The sequence below is a fragment of the Sinocyclocheilus rhinocerous genome, unplaced genomic scaffold, assembly GCF_001515625.1.
Source record: "Sinocyclocheilus rhinocerous isolate Xijiao unplaced genomic scaffold, SAMN03320098_v1.1 scaffold1312, whole genome shotgun sequence".
Classification (NCBI taxonomy): domain Eukaryota; kingdom Metazoa; phylum Chordata; class Actinopteri; order Cypriniformes; family Cyprinidae; genus Sinocyclocheilus; species Sinocyclocheilus rhinocerous.
The window spans coordinates 560039-578788 of record NW_015639805.1 but is presented as its reverse complement, the minus strand read 5'-3'; the positions used below and the strand labels follow the sequence as shown (position 1 = coordinate 578788).

The 18750-nt window shown below is 36.3% G+C and overlaps 2 protein-coding genes across 4 annotated transcripts in view; both read left to right on the top strand.

Moving 5' to 3' along the window:
* gltpa (glycolipid transfer protein a) overlaps positions 1–2328 on the top strand; it is an 8781-nt gene extending 6453 nt beyond the window's left edge. Inside the window, exon 5 of the mRNA XM_016568044.1 lies at positions 1095–2328. Within this exon, the coding sequence (XP_016423530.1) occupies positions 1095–1277 (183 nt within the window). The 3' untranslated portion in view covers positions 1278–2328. The remainder of the gene's footprint in view (positions 1–1094) is intronic.
* A 2473-nt stretch (positions 2329–4801) lies between these two features.
* LOC107752140 (transient receptor potential cation channel subfamily V member 4-like) overlaps positions 4802–18750 on the top strand; it is a 26775-nt gene continuing 12826 nt past the window's right edge. Inside the window, exons 1-6 of one of the 3 annotated variants that reach the window (XM_016568023.1) lie at positions 4802–5043; positions 7677–7776; positions 8852–9276; positions 11644–11819; positions 14238–14390; positions 17534–17674. In XM_016568023.1, coding sequence (XP_016423509.1) covers positions 7768–7776; positions 8852–9276; positions 11644–11819; positions 14238–14390; positions 17534–17674 — 904 coding nt within the window. In that variant the 5' untranslated portion in view covers positions 4802–5043; positions 7677–7767. Of the gene's footprint in view, positions 5044–7154; positions 7777–8848; positions 9277–11643; positions 11820–14237; positions 14391–17533; positions 17675–18750 lie in introns of those variants that run through there. The other 2 variants (XM_016568021.1, XM_016568022.1) reach the window with 2 other exon arrangements.

Genomic DNA, 18750 nt, shown 5'->3' with positions numbered 1-18750 from the left:
ATTACTTGTGGATTATTGTGATGTTTTCATCAGCTGTTTGGATTCTTCTGACGGCACCCATTCACTGTAGAGGATCCACTGGTGAACAAGTCACGTAGTGCTCAATTTCTCCAAATCTGTTCTGATGAAGAGACAAACTCATCTACATCTTGGATGGCCTGAGGGTGAGTGCATTTTCAGCAAATTTTCACTTTTGGGTGAACTATTCCTTTAAGGAATAGTAAATTCGGTTATCATTTACTTGCCCTTTAGTAACAAACTATTTAAGATAAATGACATTTTTGGAACTTGACAACATCTGTCCCTATTGAGTTTCATTCTGCAAAAACGAGCACCCAGAACATTCTGTGAAACTACTCTTTTTGTGAATGTGAATTTTTATTTACCCTTTAACTAAAACCTGTTTTCCTTGGGTTTTCTGTTAGGGGGCTACGCTTTATCCAAGTTCTTCTCCAGAGTCTAGTGGATGGGGATAAAGATGAAAACAACCCTAACCTCATCAGAGTCAACGTCTCCAAAGCGTATGAAATGGCATTGAAGAAGTATCATGGCTGGTTTGTCCAGAAGCTCTTTAAAGTAAGTTTCTTAAAGGGGTCATATGATGCTTTTTTAAAGATCATTATTTTGTGTATTTGGTGTAACAGAATATGTTGACATGCTTTAATGTTCAAAAAACACATTACTTTTCAAATACTGTACATTATTGTAGGTCCTCTATGCCCCGCCTCTCTCAAACGCTTCGTTTTCATATTTTCACATAGTGAGGTAGATATGTGGGGGCGTGTTAGAACGAGCCGTTTTAGGGGGGCGTGGCAGAGTCTTAACTTTGATAAAGAATATCTCTTTGGTTTTGAGACTTTAGTCTTTGCAACTTCAGGGATCTTATCTATGCACAATCAGCTTGTAACACTCCAAAGAGAAAGGAAAACTTGAAAAGTTTGCATATGTGTATGTATGTATTCAGAAGTTGTCTTTATGCAAGTTAAAAATAGTTTTTCGTCGTCTGAAAGTAAAATGAGTGAAATGTAAACATTTCTGATGACTGCAAAAGTTTGGAAAAACCTATTGAGGTTGCCCTGACTTCATTTTTTCAGGCAGCACTATATGCCGCTCCATACAGATCAGATTTTCTCAAAGCTCTTTCTAAAGGGCGAGAGGTCAAGGAGGAAGAATGCTTGGACAAAGTGCGGCAGTTCCTAGTAAACTTCACAGCTACTATTGACGCCATCTATGAAATGTACACCAAGATGAATGCAGAGCTGGACTACACTGTGTGATCTCACATTCACACACTTTAGACCTCATCTACTGCTGTCCCACTGGATCACTGTTGCCTCCCTGTAGACACCTCCTTAGTCTCCTCATTGGACCGTTCTTCTCTCCTACTGGATCCTGCATCTCCAGCAGTATACTGTTGTGTTTTCTCTTGGGGGACAATTAGGGTCCAAGCTGCTGAAGGCTTTGGTGGTTTTGGAAGGGAGGATGTCTGTTTGTGTTTGTTCTGCTCGTGTTGACCATTTGAATGCTTTGGCTTTTCTTTAGAAAAGTAGTGTTCTTAAAAAAGACAGTTTGTGAGCGTTTTATAACTTTAACTACTAATCATTTCTGTTTGATACATGCACTTTAAGTATGTGTATGGAATGGTTCTGTATGTGTTATATACTGCAAATGAGGGTTTTCATTTGACTTTTTTAATTATACCAAAACAAACGTCTGCAGACTCTCTAACCAAATATCTGACATTGACTGTACTGCTGTTAGTTTTTACTTTGGATTCTATTTTATGAGAAAAAATTACTTGAATGTGACATAAAATATAAAGAAACCACTTCCTCAGAAGTGACTAAATGAAGCCACTATATTGAGTGGTGAAAGAGTAAATAGTAAAACGTCTATGATAATTTCTTAATAAAAATTTGTCTTTTAATAATTTATTTCTACAAGACTTCTTAAGACTCTTATTATATGGATGACTGTGAATCTTCATAGACGTAATTGGTCTGATGCTTTGTTTATGTAATGTAATGGATGAGTATTGTTGGTTTTAATTTGTCATTCCCAAAGGTTAATTTTATTCAAACTAACTGCTTTTTAGAAATAAATGTTAATTTATGGAAATGATTTGTTCTTTATTCCAGCTGCCTTGTGCTTCGTTTTATGACATTACAGACTTATTTCACTTTGCTTGGTCAGTAGGCAAACACTGATGAACCACATCTCAGTTCTGTCCCAGGTTAACCACTATGCAACAACACTAATGCATTTCATAGGACAACATACAGTGCATTCTGACGATGTTATTTTAACCAGTGGAGTTGACATCAATAAAAGCTCATTTATTTGAATGATTTTTGTCAGAGTGAATATCTCACTGGTGTAGAGGATGGACAAAACTGAAGCAGTACATCGTGATGACCCTGTGACTGATGCCTTCACGTGCTGTTTTGCTCTTCCACTGTCATTTTTTAAAATCTCATTGTGTCTTACAATGATCATAGTTATGTGTAGTCTCTTTAAAATATCATTCAAATCACGACCTTGTGTAAGTCAGGGTTTCTACAGACATGAACAAGTTAAATTGAAGACTTTTTAAGACCTTTTTAATACCACCTTATATGAAATTTAAGACCTAAACCTGTAATGGAAATACACATTTTATTACATACATATATGTAATTTTTAATTTGTTTAAATAAAAAAAGAAAAGAAAATAGCATTGCTGTAAATGATATTTATTACTACGATATACAGTGAACTTTTCACATCAGCAGACAATATTCCATACAAAACATCCCTGCAAAATAACTGCATCACTGAGATTTTTGGTGGAGTAAACAATTTATTCTGAAGCAATATTTTCATCAGTGTTCTATCAGATTTTACGTACTTAAATCTGCATATTTTTAACCTTTTTAGATGTATGCATCATCTTACATGTCAAATTATTACAATTTATCAATAAATTCAATATACACTATAGGGCTGCTACCAGACAGATTAAATACAGCAAATAACAATAATTACAACTGCAATAAATAATGTTATGAGATTAATGTTTTAAATGCATTTATGAATATACAAATAAGAAATGTTGAGGGGAAAGATGCATACTTTTCCACAAACTTCACAACTGAACTACCAGTAAGTGACGGTAAGTCACTTAATGAGTGAGTCATTGAATCATTCATTCAACTGATTGTGTTATCATGCATGCTGGTATCTTAAGGACTTTCGTGGACAGCTGACTCCTAAAGTTTTTGATATTCTTCATATTCTGTGTGGTGGTCAGATAGAAATTAATCTTTTCCAATAAGTTTAAATAGATTTTACCTTTTATGTTGATTAACTATATGAAGTGGTATAAATATACACATTTTCTGCCCTCATGTCTTGAATTTGTGATGATTCTGAATGTATTTTAATAGACTGAATCATGTCATAAAAGAGCGCACTGTAAATGCGCACGCGCACTAAGTAATTTTTTATTTTTTTATTTTTTATTAATAAACATTATTCAAATACAACTAGACTTCACGTAATGCGTGCACTCTGTAGGTGTTTTGAATGTTTTTTTGCGTCGTGAGAATATTGAGCAAAATAGCTCACTTGTCATGGTGTTACATAACTATATCATGTTATGAATAAACTAAACATTTTGAATTTTTTCCTCAGTTTGTTTCTTCTGAGTTTATGTGTGCTGTTACACTCATTTGTTCTGAAGTCTCTCACAAAACGACAGAGTGAGCCTTAACAGCGCGATCTTGATACCAGAAATATATCATCCATTATCAATCGCTGTTTACATTGAATGTAGGCTAATAAAAGTACAATCTAAGAGCTAATAATGTAAGTTGTTTTTGCTGTGTACTTTCCCTTTGGCTGCGCTAAAAAGGCCTTTATATTTTGTTCTGTTTTATTCCTCTAGTATAACCATACTTTTCCTCTATATGTAAATGCATATTAAGCCATCATATAACTGTGTGCTTAAAATCCAGATTTGAATTCGCAAATACATAACAAATAGCTACTTATAAATAAATAAAAGTCCAGTGGGACGAAAAAAATTTCGAATAAAAAAAAAAAAAGAGAAATACATTACAAATGCATTTTAAGCGTTAACCGACATTTGTTAAAGATGTTTAAAATATTCATACATATATAATACATTTAACACTACTTAGTAACAATATAGGCCTACACAATCTGAACTGAATTCAAAGAAGCGGGAAGTAAAAAGATATACTGTAAAGTATTTATTTTGATAATAGTGTTTAATCATTTATATTGTCTTACTCTTTATAATGTCACTAATACTGAAAACAAATGAGTTTTATGAGTTAGCCAATATTAGCCTATTATAAACGTGACAGTCTCTTAAGTTGCTTCTTCAGGAGAACACCAGAGGGCGCCGTTCCCAACATTTTGCATGTAAACACTCGACAACAAAAAACGTAGCCATGCAAATTAGCCAAACCGGTCATACCTGTTATGATGAAAGACCAATACAACATAATATGAATAATATTATATATTATAATATAATGGTATAATATGTTTTATGTTCTCAAGGCTTTAAAAGAAAGAAACGTACTTTCTGGTAATATTACAGTTAGAATGTGAGTAGTTTGCGAAGTAGACGGTGAATATTTAGTTTGTCTACAAGGCTTTCTAAGTAAAATGGCTCAAGTTCATAAGTTAGACTGTGAGGATTTTGTTTGGTTGCGCTTGAGACGTAAAATGATCCCTGTCTCTTACGTCTACGACTCTGAATGAAGAGTTCCAACACACCCCTAAGTTAACGATCATTTCTACAGGTTTCCATTCAGTGGGCGGTGGGAAATCAAAACGCTACTTCTGCACTCCTTCTGTCCCATTATTTGTATAAAACACCCAGGAGGAACGATGAAGCCGTTTCCAAAGTTTACCTAAAGAGCTATACGGATCCTTCCTGAAGAATAAATGGACGAATCTGACTTCATAAACGGAATAACTACTGTTTCTACGTCTAAGAAGAAACGTCTAGCAGTACATTTGTTTTTACAGGTGAGCAACTTTTCCAATCCATGACTTGTGATACAGTTTTATAACTGTGTTGTGGGAATGTTGGGAGATTTAAAATCCTCATGAAACACTTTAGAACAGTTTAAAAGAGTTTAGAACCATTTAGAATTGAAAAAGTAACAACTTCCTCTTGCCGCTATACCTGATTATTTCCTAGTCATATTGTTGTCTGTATCAACATAGAACCTGTTTGACATGCACAGATCTGTTAATCAAGCTTTTTGTTTTTTGCTTCTCAAAGTTAAAAGTTTTATGAGCTCAGAACTGTGGTTGAACTGTCAAAAGAACCAGCACCGAGTGCTCTACGTTTATTTTTCCCACAACCTCATTTTTAGTTAGATCCCAGCTGTTTGGCTCTTTGGAGACCTTATGACATGGAAAAGGAAGCGTAGATCTTCCTCTGGGAACATGGAGATGGAGTCTGTCATTTCCAGCTGTTATCTAATGCTATTCTATGTAGATAGACATTTTCCACATCTGTTACATTTCTCATTAGGTCTCCCAGTTACATGGTCTGATGCACCACCATCGCACCCTCCAATTCCCAAAACACAATAAGATGACTTAGTCCATCGCACTTCCATGTTATCACAGCTTATCAAAACGTCCACTGTTCTGCTTTCACTCTCTGTGGTGATAATGGACTGTATTGGAGTCGGGTCAAAGCAGAGGTACTGCTGTAGCCAGTATTTGGATAGCGCTTGTCAGGCCAGGGGCAGTAACTATGGGGGCTTGTGCTAGATTTTCCACCATCCGCTTAAGCAAACACGAGGAACAGATGAAAACTTTCATACTGAACCGTTGGGGGAAAGAGTGATAAAATCCTTCTTCAGTATCAGTGGTGTAGTCTGAAGGCTGGAATGCAATACATTACTTTTGAAATGCCTACAATATAGGCATCATATACTTGCCTATTTTGTGGTTACAGAGAAAAACTCACACACTAAACAACTGAGGATCACTCAGTCTTTCCGCACTCATAGATTGTCCATACGTCTAAATAGGCTATATTTCAAGGTGGGTCAGTCCATCTCAAGAGGTCCAAAAATTGTAAACTTGTTTGAGTTGTGGAGCGTCTCAGACATGCCTGAACAGGACCAGTGATTGTTATTGTGGCGATGAGCTCATGGAGAAACCAAAAAACCGAAACCTGGAAGATGGCACTGTCCCATATTGCCAAATTATGAGTTCATTTCAATCATTGCCTAACCCTAAACCTTATGTCATTCCAAACCATATGACTTTCTATCATATGTGGAACACAAAAGTAGATATGTTCACGCTGCTGTGTTCATACAAAAGTATATAGCATCCAGGGATTTTTTTTAACTCAAAAAAATAAAAAAACTATTAAAAAGTCACATCACAAAAGATAGTCCATACCTATAAATATAATACTATTGGTTGATTTTTCATTTTCGAACTTTTGAACATTCTTGTTATTTAGACATAAAAAAATAAGGTTGAGCAACTTCCATTGGACCTCTTGAAATGGATTGACCCTGGTGCTTTTTTGTAATTTTGGGTGGTTGTCCACCCTTTGCCACTGTATACTTTGGTTGTATGGAAAAGAGCAGCGTGAACATTCTGTAAAATGTCTTCTTTTGTTTTCCACAAAAGCAAGAAACTCTGTTTTTGAAACAAAATGATAGAGTTTTTACTTTTGAATGCAGTGTTTTAAGCAGCACTGTAATTAAGTGCAACATCAGCAATAGTGGTTCTTTGATGTCGTCATCATCCATTGTCTCAGGAATTCAGACTTAACTGTACTTGGATGCAATGGAGGAAGTTCCCCTCAAACTGTGAAGAGAATAGGGCAGTGGGAGTGTGAGTCATGCCTGTTCTGGGAAATGAGAGAATCAGTTTAGGACTGAAATGAATCCCACGATGTATTGTGACATGTGGACAAAGGGACTGGAGTGGGATGTGTGGAGGGGTGAATAGAGGGGTGTTTTTTTTTAGCTGTGACGAAGTGTCTTGGTTCAAAACATTACATGATGCATGGGCACCAAAGTATCCGTTAAGGGAAAAAATTGTTAAATTTGTGTTTTAATAAATTTGAATCTTTTTATATGATTCTTAATTTTCTTTCTTTTTGAATTGCTGGCCTTGCTTACATACATGTAATATTTGTTCACCTGTCTGTAGTGGTACTTATCATACGGTGTTACGAATTACATTACGTATGTTTACATTCAGATACTGGATTAGGATTGAAATTCATACACATAATTAAAAACAAACCCAATCCAAGGTACAATGCAGGTTCACAACAACAGTACCAGGCTGTCAAAATCAGTTCAGGACGCACGTAACAAATTAAAACCGAAATCCAAGACTATAAGAGGATGGGGCAGAAAACAATGAACTAGGATAGACAAATCCACAGTACACAAATGAACTCTCAGAGCTGCATGCCATGTTGGCTGACAGGATTTCACAATGTGCTTACTTGTTTACCTAAACAGCAAATACGAACCAGGTGTAAATGACTGAATGGTTTCAGAAGCCGTGGGAACATGGGTCAGCAGACATGGATCTTACAACATGTTTCTTGCCGAGTTCGTTTGACAGTTGTCTTCTGTAAACGCAGGTATTGTTTTTTTCCCCTCCAGGTCTGTTTGTGTCCCTGCAGACCTCCTGACACTTTCCAGCTCCCCGGAGGAGTAATTTGGCATTGAGGAAGTGCACATAGCATACAAAGAAATGACTGAAGTAAGTAGCCTATGTGTTTCTACTTAATTATGTCCAAGCCTGACTTCAAATTTTCCTCAAGCGTCATTGCAGTGCAAAAGTGTCTTGCAAAATTGTTTAAGGCTTTCAGAAGGTCAGAAACGCTTTTGATTAACAGCCCAAAGTTACAGCAGATGTTTGGTAAGAGTCCTCATTGGCGATGCCAACTCTTACGTATGCATACAACGTAAGAAAGAAGAAAAAGCCATCGGTCTGATTGCAGTCAGTGTCTTGAAAATGTCTTTAAGCTGTTACATCCAACTCGTTCTTGACTGCAATTTAAAGGTGGTCATACACTAAATGTATTATTAAAATAGAACATTTTATTAAAACGATTCCATCAGGTTACACTGAAAAAAAAAGCAGAGATGTGTAGTGGTTAACTAGCAAACATCAACAAAGTAATATAGAACTGTTAATGAAAGTCAGGACACAAGCAAGTTTCCTTGACTCTGCTGGAGGAAGAAGCTACCAGGGAAATATCCCTGTCAAAAACAAAAGAAGCACACCCAATTGAACTTATTAAACGCCACTCTAAAGACAACGATAGTGCCAGTCAGTGTGGTCATATCAATACATTTTTGAAAGTAAATTTTTTTCAGACCCCAACTATGGCAAGGCAATACTGTATCCCATCTCATTAAGTTGGGCCCTTTTTAACATTTGTTAAAAACAACATTTAAAGGAACAAACACAGAACACTTCCTGGAAGCAGCAATGCTATTTCCAATTTTACCTGCTCCTATATTTTACCTGATGTATAATTTATATAATCAGACCAGAAGAGCAAATTATCAAGTTTCAAGAATACTAATTAAATAGCCTACAGTTGGGGAAACGAACTTTGACCACTTTAAGTAACTGTATATTTTTCAATCGTTTCCAAAGCCCTGTACAAGTTCCATTAAGCAAGCATCAAATTTAGTCTTACATATTGGTTGAGATAGTTGCCTAGCTGCAGTTGTAATTACTTTCCATTTAAATGAGTCTAGAGCACATTTCTTCACATTTTTCTTGCATTTTAAGTCCACTCAATCCATTTTTGACTTTCCAGCAGGGTTTCTCCGCTTCCACTCTACTAAAGCGTTATCGTCTGGCCATGACAGAGTCAAACTCAGTCTCCTCACCATCCGGGACTGCTGCTGAGGACCCATCAGAGGGTAAGGACATTTCAGCCGACGGGGATCCCAACTTCCCCATGTCTTCACTGGCAGAACTTCTGGACAATGATGATGGATCACAGCCAGCCCAGGATTCAGCTCGACCTGGACAACAGAATGATAACAAGCAGAACTCGCGAATAAGGTTCCCAGGGGCCTTTAAAAAGGGAGTTCCTAACCCCATGGACCTTCTTGAGTCCACCATGTCTGAGTATCCAGTGGCACCTGGGCCGAAGAAAGCACCTATGGACTCCCTGTTTGACTACGGCACATGTAGGGAGATCAACAACCAGAAAAAACGCAGGAAGAAACTTCCACGAGGGTGAGAGACATAGCTTCTCATGTGTTTTTGTTTTATGTTTGGGCCACTTTTATTGATCCAGTAGTGGAAAGGGTACAGGAAATGATGAAAGAGGGGAATGAGACGAGGAAAATGTCAGAATCAAACTTGCATTGCCCAAACACATGCACTAAACGCTAAACCACAGCCAAAAGGCTTTTTAGGTGGTAAATGACCTCTCGCCCTCTCAGATAAGTTGCACCTTCTGCTGGTAATTTTTTATATGATTTATACTCTTTAAACTTTTTAAAAGTGGCTGTTTTCCATACAATAAATCATGTTGATTGCTGGCTCAAGTTCAGTTTAGTGTGTTGAAAAATAACGAAATATAATATTTTTGGTATATTTATTATATTTATAATACACCTATATATAATACTGAATATATAATATAATATAATATAACATATCATGCCATCTTTCTTTTACACTTAAAGAAATACAAGTTGTTAAAAGTGTTTATTCTTTGGATATGTGTTTCATTACCTAGGACTAGAGGTCGACCGATGTATCGGTTTTGCCGATTAATCGGCACCGATAGTTGATTGCTGGAACTATCGGTTATCGACAAAAATCCATGCCGATAGTTTTCCGGGTTGCGTCCATTGCTGGAGCGGCTGAGAAGGGTCTGCTGTCATTACACAGTGCGAGAGCGGCCTCTAGTGGTTGAAATCACTGACAGCACGTGCTATTTGTTTAGACACGTGATACTGCACGCTGAACAGAGCGGGAAACTTCAGACGTGGATTTAAATGCAGCCAACAGAAAATCCTGCCGCGCCACAGAGCTTCATTCACATAGTTTTCCTTTAAATTACATTATATTGGTCCCGAATCGTTGTTAATGTACATAATGAATTGTGCATTGTGCATTTTCAGCAAAACGTTTGTCTTTCTGTGGCTCTAATAAAGTCTGTGTGCTTCATTTATAGAGCTATAATATAGGTTGCGCTTTCTCTTTCCGTTTGCTCCGTTTTTTAAACACCGAACTTCAAACTATTTATCAGTCTGGCGAGTAAACAAAAAAATTTACTAGCCAATGGCGATTCAATTGCCAAGGTGTTCGTAGAGGGCTGTGTATATAATTTTAATGCTATAGCCTTTGTGTATATATTTAAAGATGTGCATCTTTAAGCATGACAGTTGAAATGAAATGGTAACACTTTAAAATAAGAGTCCATTTGTAGCATTAAGATTAATGAAAGCTGTGTAAGTATTGTTCGTTGTTAGAGAGTGTTAATTTCAACATTTACTATTACTATTATTATTATTATTATTTTTACTACTACTACTAGTATGGTTCAGTACTGTTTTTGTTAATAAAGCACTATTTTAGTTTTTGTTCAGTATCAATTTTAAAACTATCGGTTAATTAATCGGTATCGGCCAGTGTGGTCCAACCTAGCTATCGGTATCGGCAAAATCCACTATCGGTCGACCTCTACCTAGGACTGCAAAAAAATCATTCAAGTGCATACAGTTACCTTCTGGAATCTTAAAACAGAGATGGACACATTGTTTACTGGGTGATAGAGTGCAGACTGTGGTTTGAGGGCTGCTTATTATGAAATAATCACTTGTTGTATCAATTGTGAAATGTTTCACAATTGCAATGTTTTGAGGTTGTTAATAGTCATAAATATTTATTTGTATAGCACCTTTCATACTGTACATAAAATGCAGCTTAAAGTCCTTTACAGGTCAGAATATAAAAAAGAATTGCTTTAATTGTGGCGAGACTGGTCAGATCTCCTCTGAATGCTTTACAGATAATGAAGTGTCACTTTTGCATGTATTATGCTCCATGCTGAGGACAGTCTACTCATGATTTTGCACTCTTGATCATGCACAGTGGGGCGAATGAATGTCTGTTGTCGTTTCCATGAATGCTTTTGGGGTAATGTTTATGTTGAGGTCTGTTAGGCAGTCAGTTTTTCCTCAGTACATAGACTTATTTGTGGAAGCTTTTTCATAGTCCACTCCATTAGGACTTGTCCAGGTAGGGTGGTTCCATTACACCTCAACCGCTACACCTCAACGTTTTCGTGAATGCCCTGTACAATTTTATATTTGTTAAATGTTCAAAGGTGCAACAAGTAATGTTTCTTTAAAAAAAGTTGAATAGTGCTTTTTTGGGTGTAAATGATTATACTCATATGAGATGAAGACTCTTGTAAATTAAGATAAGCCAATCCCCTCATTAAAGAAGCAGATTTACATCACAACCAGCCATGTCTTGCAATTCAGTCGATGTCAGTTTGGGACAGTGAAACATAAAGATACTTGGTGCACTTTTAAATGGAGTCGTAATCTTTAAAGTTCCTCTAAAAGTGTATGTTTCCCTCTGCAGGAAGGCTGAGATTGAGATGTCATGTGACGAGGGATCCCCGGAGCCCCCTGTTCTTAAAGTCTTCAACCGCTGGCTGTTGTTTGAAGCCGTATCTCGAGCAGATAGAAGAGCTCTGGATGGTCTCCTGCAGTATCTTCAGTCAAATGAAAAGAGGCTGACAGATGAGGAGTTCAAAGGTGCATTCTGGGAATGGTTTAGTCTCTGAGCAAACAGCACTGAGTGTAAATAGAAAATGATTGAAGTACGATGTTCTTGACCGTTTTACTAGAGTAAAGACTATTTTGCTTTCCTTAATAATGATACCACTTTTTTATTAAAAAGACAAAGCCCTCCTATATTACACATGAGAAATCAACAGGGTTGTGTCCCTAAATATCCGATGTTATCGCAACCCTAGGCTTTTGTGGTTGTGCCTTTTTCGTTTAGCAAAGGAAATTCTGTTATATCAGCTGATGTGATCCTGCAAGGTGGGGTCGTATTTCTGCTTCCTGCCTCAAAGGGTCAAGCAAACTTAACAGAGAGCAGTAAGAAATCACAGCAAACTGTCACAAATGGAATGAAGGATTCTGTTTGAGGAGATCAAACACATAACCCTGGCTAAATATAAATAATGAAAAAAAAATCTGATACCTTTATGAAAGAAAGGCAGCAAGCTTTGCCATTACTTTCATACTTCAGATTAATTATTAAACTTTGATGTGTACATTTTTCTCTCTTGCTTTTCTAAGTAATCAGACCCAAAATTTGCACTTGCTGGATGTTAAAAAAAGCCAAACAAAACCCCATAGAAGTAAGAAGACACATTATCCCTCTCTCCAGCATTTCCACTTCTAAGCTTCTCACAGAAAATGGAGGAACTGGTGTATGCTGGGACCAAACTCTCCCACTCTTTCGCTGCAATCCCCAAGATATCAACTAAAAAACGGCGATGTTTACAGAACAAGCAGGAACCCAGTGTGCCTGTAGCTTTCTCTATTTCTGTTTTATCACATGACCTACCATCTAATCTACAATCTAATACCATCTAAGATTACCATCTAATCTGCGGCCTATTATGCATCAAACTAAGATTGCTGTAAAGTAATTCCATCAAGTTAGCATTTTTAAACATTCGCTCACTAAAAAAAAATAATAATAATTTCTGATCAATGACTTAACCACAAACAACCTGGATTTTATGTTTCTAAACGAAACATGACTAGAAAACAGCTGCAGTGCAACAATCCTCAATGAGACAGCCCCTCCTAACTTTACCTTCATGAGTGTTTGCAGGACTGTTAGGAGAGGTGGAGGTGTAGCTGCTCTATTTAAAGATGTCTATCAATGCAAACAAGTGTCATTTGGTCAGTACTTGTCTTTTGAATATCTAGGGATTGTGCTGAAAAGTGCTCCACGCATTCTGTTTATCATTATTTACAGGCCTCCAAAATACTCTCCAGCCTTTGTTGGAAGAGTTCACAGAACGGTTATCAATTGTTTCTGTTTCTGACTGTTTTGCTATTTTTTTTTTTTTTTTTTGCGATAGTTCTCAAGGTGAATGCATACCTTGACTCTAGGGGTCAAACAACTAAAAATCAAGTCAAGAATCTTGGTGTGATTCTGGAGACAGACCTTAGTTTCAGTAGTCATGTCAAAGCAGTAACTAAATCAGCACACTATCATCTCAAAAACATTGCAAGGATTAGATGTTTTGTTTCCAGTCAAGACTTGGAGAAACTTGTTCATGCCTTTATCACCAGCAGGGTAGACTACCCTTGACTCCATTAGACTACTAATGGTCTCCTCACCGGCCTTCCCAAGAAGACCATTAGGCAGCTGCAGCTCATCCAGAACACTGCTGCCAGAATTCTGACTAGAACCAGAAAATCTGAGCATATCACACCAGTCCTCAGGTCCTTACACTGGCTTCCAGTTATATTTAGGATTGATTTTAAAGTTCTTTTACTCGCTTATAAATCACTCAATGGCCTAGGACCTAAATACATTGCAGAGATGCTCACTGAATATAAACCTAACAGACCACTCAGATCATTAGGATCGAGTCAGTTAGAAATACCTAGGGTTCACACAAAACAAGGGGCTTTTAGGTATAGCTATTATGCCGCCCGCAGTTGGAATCAGCTTCCAGAAGAGATCAGATGTGCTAAAACATTAGCCACATTTAAATCCAGACTCAAAACTCATCTGTTTAGCTGCACATTTGTTGAATGAACACTGTGCAATTTCCTAGCTGATTGCACTATATTTTATGTACTGTATAATCATTTTCTGTTCTTAACTGTTTTAAATTCATTTTAAACTTCTTAAATCAATTGTTTTAATCATTTTCAAAGTTTTTAAATTCCTTGTTTTATTGTTGTGATTATTTGTTTTATGATTATTTTACTTTATTTTATGTAAAGCACTTTGAATTACCATTGTGTCTGAAATGTGCTATATAAATAAACTTGCCTTGCCTTGCCTTACATTGAAAGACGGACACAAGCCATATCTAGGAGCCAAAATATCATACCGACTTGGGACAGACTCAGACTTTCTTAATAAAATGTAAAACTTTAGTTGATAACAGATGTTCTTTCCTGTACTTTCTCTAGAACCTTCTACAGGGAAGACTTGCCTACCAAAAGCACTTCTGAACCTGCACAGTGGTCACAATGACACCATCCCTGTGTTGATGGACATTGCCGAACAGACAGGAAACCTCAGAGAGTTCATTAACACTCCCTTCAGAGATGTGTATTATAGGGGTGAGTCCTCCAACCACTAAAGACTGACCAGATTCAACACAAAAATTTCAGAAAAAAATTTTCATCATTTGTCTAAAATGTTTCCAAAATCTGTGGCGTGAGCTAAAATTTACTCTGAGCAGCTTCATGAAATATGAGCAGGAAGGTGGAGTTTCATGTGTGCTTCTGACTGAGCTCCATGTTAGAGAAGTTACCCCAGAGTTAGCGTTGGGTTTCCTGCAGTCCCCACCCCCACCCTGTACTGACAAAGAGTCCTCACAAGCACTGCTGAATTTAACGCTGTTCGTCTGTGGCCTGTTTAGGGTATTTGAATTTGCCAGTGCCACACCCGATGCACTTCATAACTTTCCTTTCCCTCTGATACACAGTTTTCAGTGCTGAAGCCTAGCAGCTAAAACACACTTCAAGTCCGGCTCATGTTATCTCTTCTTTTTCCTTTTCTTCCATGTCAATTAAAGTGGTAAATGACCAAAATATTAAAAATAATCAAATATATTAAAATATTTATGTACACTGCTTTTCAAAAGTTTGTGGTTTTAAAGAAATCGATTCTTTTATTCAGTAAGTACACATGACAGTAAAGTCTTTTACATTGCTAAAAATATTTTTATTAGTGCTGTCAAACGATTAATCGCATGCAAAATAAAAGTTTTTGTTTACATAATATATGTGTGTGTACTGTGTACTGCATGTGTATATTTAAGAAAAATATGTTACTTTTATTTATTAAATATATTTATATATGATATGAATATAAATATATACATGTAAATACATGTAAATATTTTCAAAATATATGCTGTATGTGTGTGTCTTTATAATATATACATAATAAATGTACAGAGTACACACACATATATTATGTAAACAAAAACTTATTTTGGATGCGATTAATCGCAATTAATTGTTTGACAGCACTAATTTTTATATTTCAAATAAATTTTGTTTCCTTGAACTTTCTAACCACCAAAAAATAAATAAATAAATTTGGTTTTGCTTAGCAGTCAATGTTGAAAACTGCTTAATTTAAAAAAAATGTTTCTTGAGGACCAAAATTATTTCTGAAGGAAATAAATTACATTTTAAAATATATTAAAATAGAAAACAGTTATTTTAAATTGTAATAATATTTCACAATATTACTGTTTTTACTGTAGTTTTGATCAAATAAATGTGGCCTTGGTGAACATAAGAGACTTCTTTCAGAAATGTTTGAAAATCTTACCGACTCCAAACGTTTGCATGGCAGCATATTATTAAAGGGGTCATATGATGTTGCTAAAAAGAACATTATTTTGTGTATTTAGTGTAATGAAATGTGGTTTAAGGTTAAAAAACACATTATTTTCCACATACTGTACATTATTGTTTCTCCTCTATGCCCCGCCTTTCTAAAACGCGTAAATTTTTACAAAGCTCATTGGTCTGAAAAGCGAGGTGTGCTCTGATTGGCCAGCTATCCAGTGCGTTGTGATTGGCCGAATACCTCAAGCGTGTGACGGAAATGTTACGCCCCTTATGATGCCGTGTCCAGCGCGATGAGACAAAAACATAAAAAAAAACATTATAAACGAGGCATTTGTTGCATCCAGTGGGGACATAATTACGGATTATAATGACTTATACTGTCTTTTTACGCGTTGCGTGCATCGCGCGCATAAACATATAACCATGTCTGTATTTGTGATCGGAGAACCGACAAACAACAAGCACTACTCTACACTGCTCAAAACTCGCGTATGAATCTATAAAATATAAAAACTCTTTAAATATAAAAAACGTACTTACAGTCTGTGTCCTCTTTTGGAAGACCAAACAAAGTAGTTTCGCTTTCGCAACGAAACACACAGCGTCTCCACGACATGGCAGCGCGGCAACAACAATACTACAGCGAGAATAAAAGTTACGCCTTCAAGTCTTAACTTTTATAAAGAATATCTCTTTGGATTTGAGACTTTAGTCTTTGCAACTTTAGGGATCTTATCTATTCACGAACCGCTTGTAACACTCCAAAGAGAAAGGAAAACTTGAAATTGCATCATATGGCAGTAGACTCATATTTAAACCTAATTTTTATTTTCATTCTGTTGTAATCTTTGACTTGTAGTACATGCCAGTTTTGTAATAGCAGCATTATTAATACTGGGACATTATAGTTCTCCAAATACATAATAATGTACTTGCGGCAGATGTTGTGTAGTCTGCCTCTCATTTCCTCAGGAAACAATCACTCACACATTAGTTCAGTTTGTTTACTAGTGTTGGTTCCAGGCCTCCAGGCAGTAAAGTATATATGTCAGATAGGCTTATTCTGTCAGTCTGCAGATTTCCTCATGTAGACCCACTGCCAAAAAGCATACAAATACACCGAACTACTAAAAGCAAGTCATTAAAGATTTCTTCTTAGTTCAGCCAAGTATATGATAAAATGCTTCCTTAAACTTAGACTTTAAGTTTAGGCATCCTTTATTATTCTGTTTAATCTGTGGACAATAGAAAAAAATAAAGTTTCCATCAGTAATATAAGAGTTTTAGTCAGTCACTAGGACAAATGTTACTACCGTGCACTGGTGATGTATTCGTTGTTGTTCATGCACACATTAAGATATGAAACCTAATTGTTTTGTAAATATGGACACAGGGTGGCGGTCTATTCAAAGTGATGACACATGGGCCACTGCTAAACATGGATGTTAATAGCTAAAGCAAATCAGAAGCTGAACAACAAAACAGGCAATCCGAATATTCTTAGTGTTTTCGTTAATCTAAAATAAATCTAAGAACAAAAGTAGCAGACGACATTAGCAGAGAGAGAAGAACAAAACGTGTTTATGTCCTTTAGAGCTCTCACACAAACACTCGTTACAAAACTACAAGGCTCTAGACACAATATGAGCCGGATTGCCTAATTTTCATACTGCAATACTTCCTCTTGTGTAAGATAAGTTGATAGCATCTAATAATATCATGCCGGTTCCCGCTGCTCTGTCTGATAAGATGTATCATAGATATCAGTTTTCCTGTAACGTTACAGAGCGCTTTGGTTTGGATGTTAAGGTCAGTTCTTTATCATGTGATGAACTGCTTCTAACTGATTCTTCACTGGCATCTTCATTTATAATATAAATGTGGTGTGTCCGTAGGTCAGACAGCAATGCATATCGCCATAGAACGACGATGCAAACAGTACGTGGAGCTTCTGGTGAAGAAGGGGGCTGATGTTCATGCTCAGGCCAGGGGCCGATTCTTTCAGCCCAGAGAGGAGGGTGGATACTTCTACTTTGGTGAGTTTGGTGATGCTAGTTTTGTAAAGGTTTAAACAATCTTTATTGTGAGTGATAAGGAATCCAACCAGTTATTAATGTTTAATGTATTGAGAATATGAGTGGATTTTCAGTGTATTGTGTAGCAGTCCTAAATCTTCATTCATATATTGAATACTTTAATGCTTTTAACCTCATTACAACATGCTGGAGCCTTTAACTCTCAAAGTTAGCTCCATTTCCTGTTTTATCAGTCACTTTGGGGTCAGTAAGATTTAAAAAATTTTTAAGAAAGGAATAATATACTTTTATTTAGCAAGCATTAAATTGCTAAAAAGTGACGAGTGTAAATACATGCATAATGTGAAAATATTTTTTTCCCCTATTTTTTTTACTTTATCAAAAGTTCTTTTAGAAAAAGTATCACTGTTCCCACAAAAATATTAAACAGTACTACCGTTTTTAACAGTGATAATAGAAAATATTTCTTGAGCATCAAATCAGCATATTATCATGATTTCTGAAGGATCATGTGACACTAATGGCTGCTAAAAATTCAGCTTTGCCATTACAGAAATAAATGACATTTTAAAATATATTGAAACGAAAACATTATTTTAAATTGTAATAATATTGTAACAATATAATTTATAATAATATTGCTTTTGATCAGTTAGCATCTGCAGTCTAGCCTTTATTACTTTGCCAATGAATAACCAATACATTTTGGCCCAGTGTTTACCATAGTAACATCAGGTGATTTTCTTTCCTTTTTCCTAAAACCCTCTCTTTAGTTGGCAAATTTGAGGAGTATTACACAGTTTACATTCATTAAATGTTTAGCTGTGAGTAAAAAGGTTTCTGTAGCTTAGAGGAAAACCAACAAGACATTATGTCACAAATAAAACAAGTGTTGGTTAGAAGAGAGTGAATGGAGCCTCTGTGTTTGCAACGGAAAATACAGTAAAAGGGTCTTGTATTTGGAGGCCTGATGATGGCAGTGTTGCCAAGTCCGTGGTTTTCCCGCGGAATTGGGCTACTTTAACACTGCTGCCGCGGGTTGTTTTTCATGTCCGCGGGTTTAAGCGACCCCAATA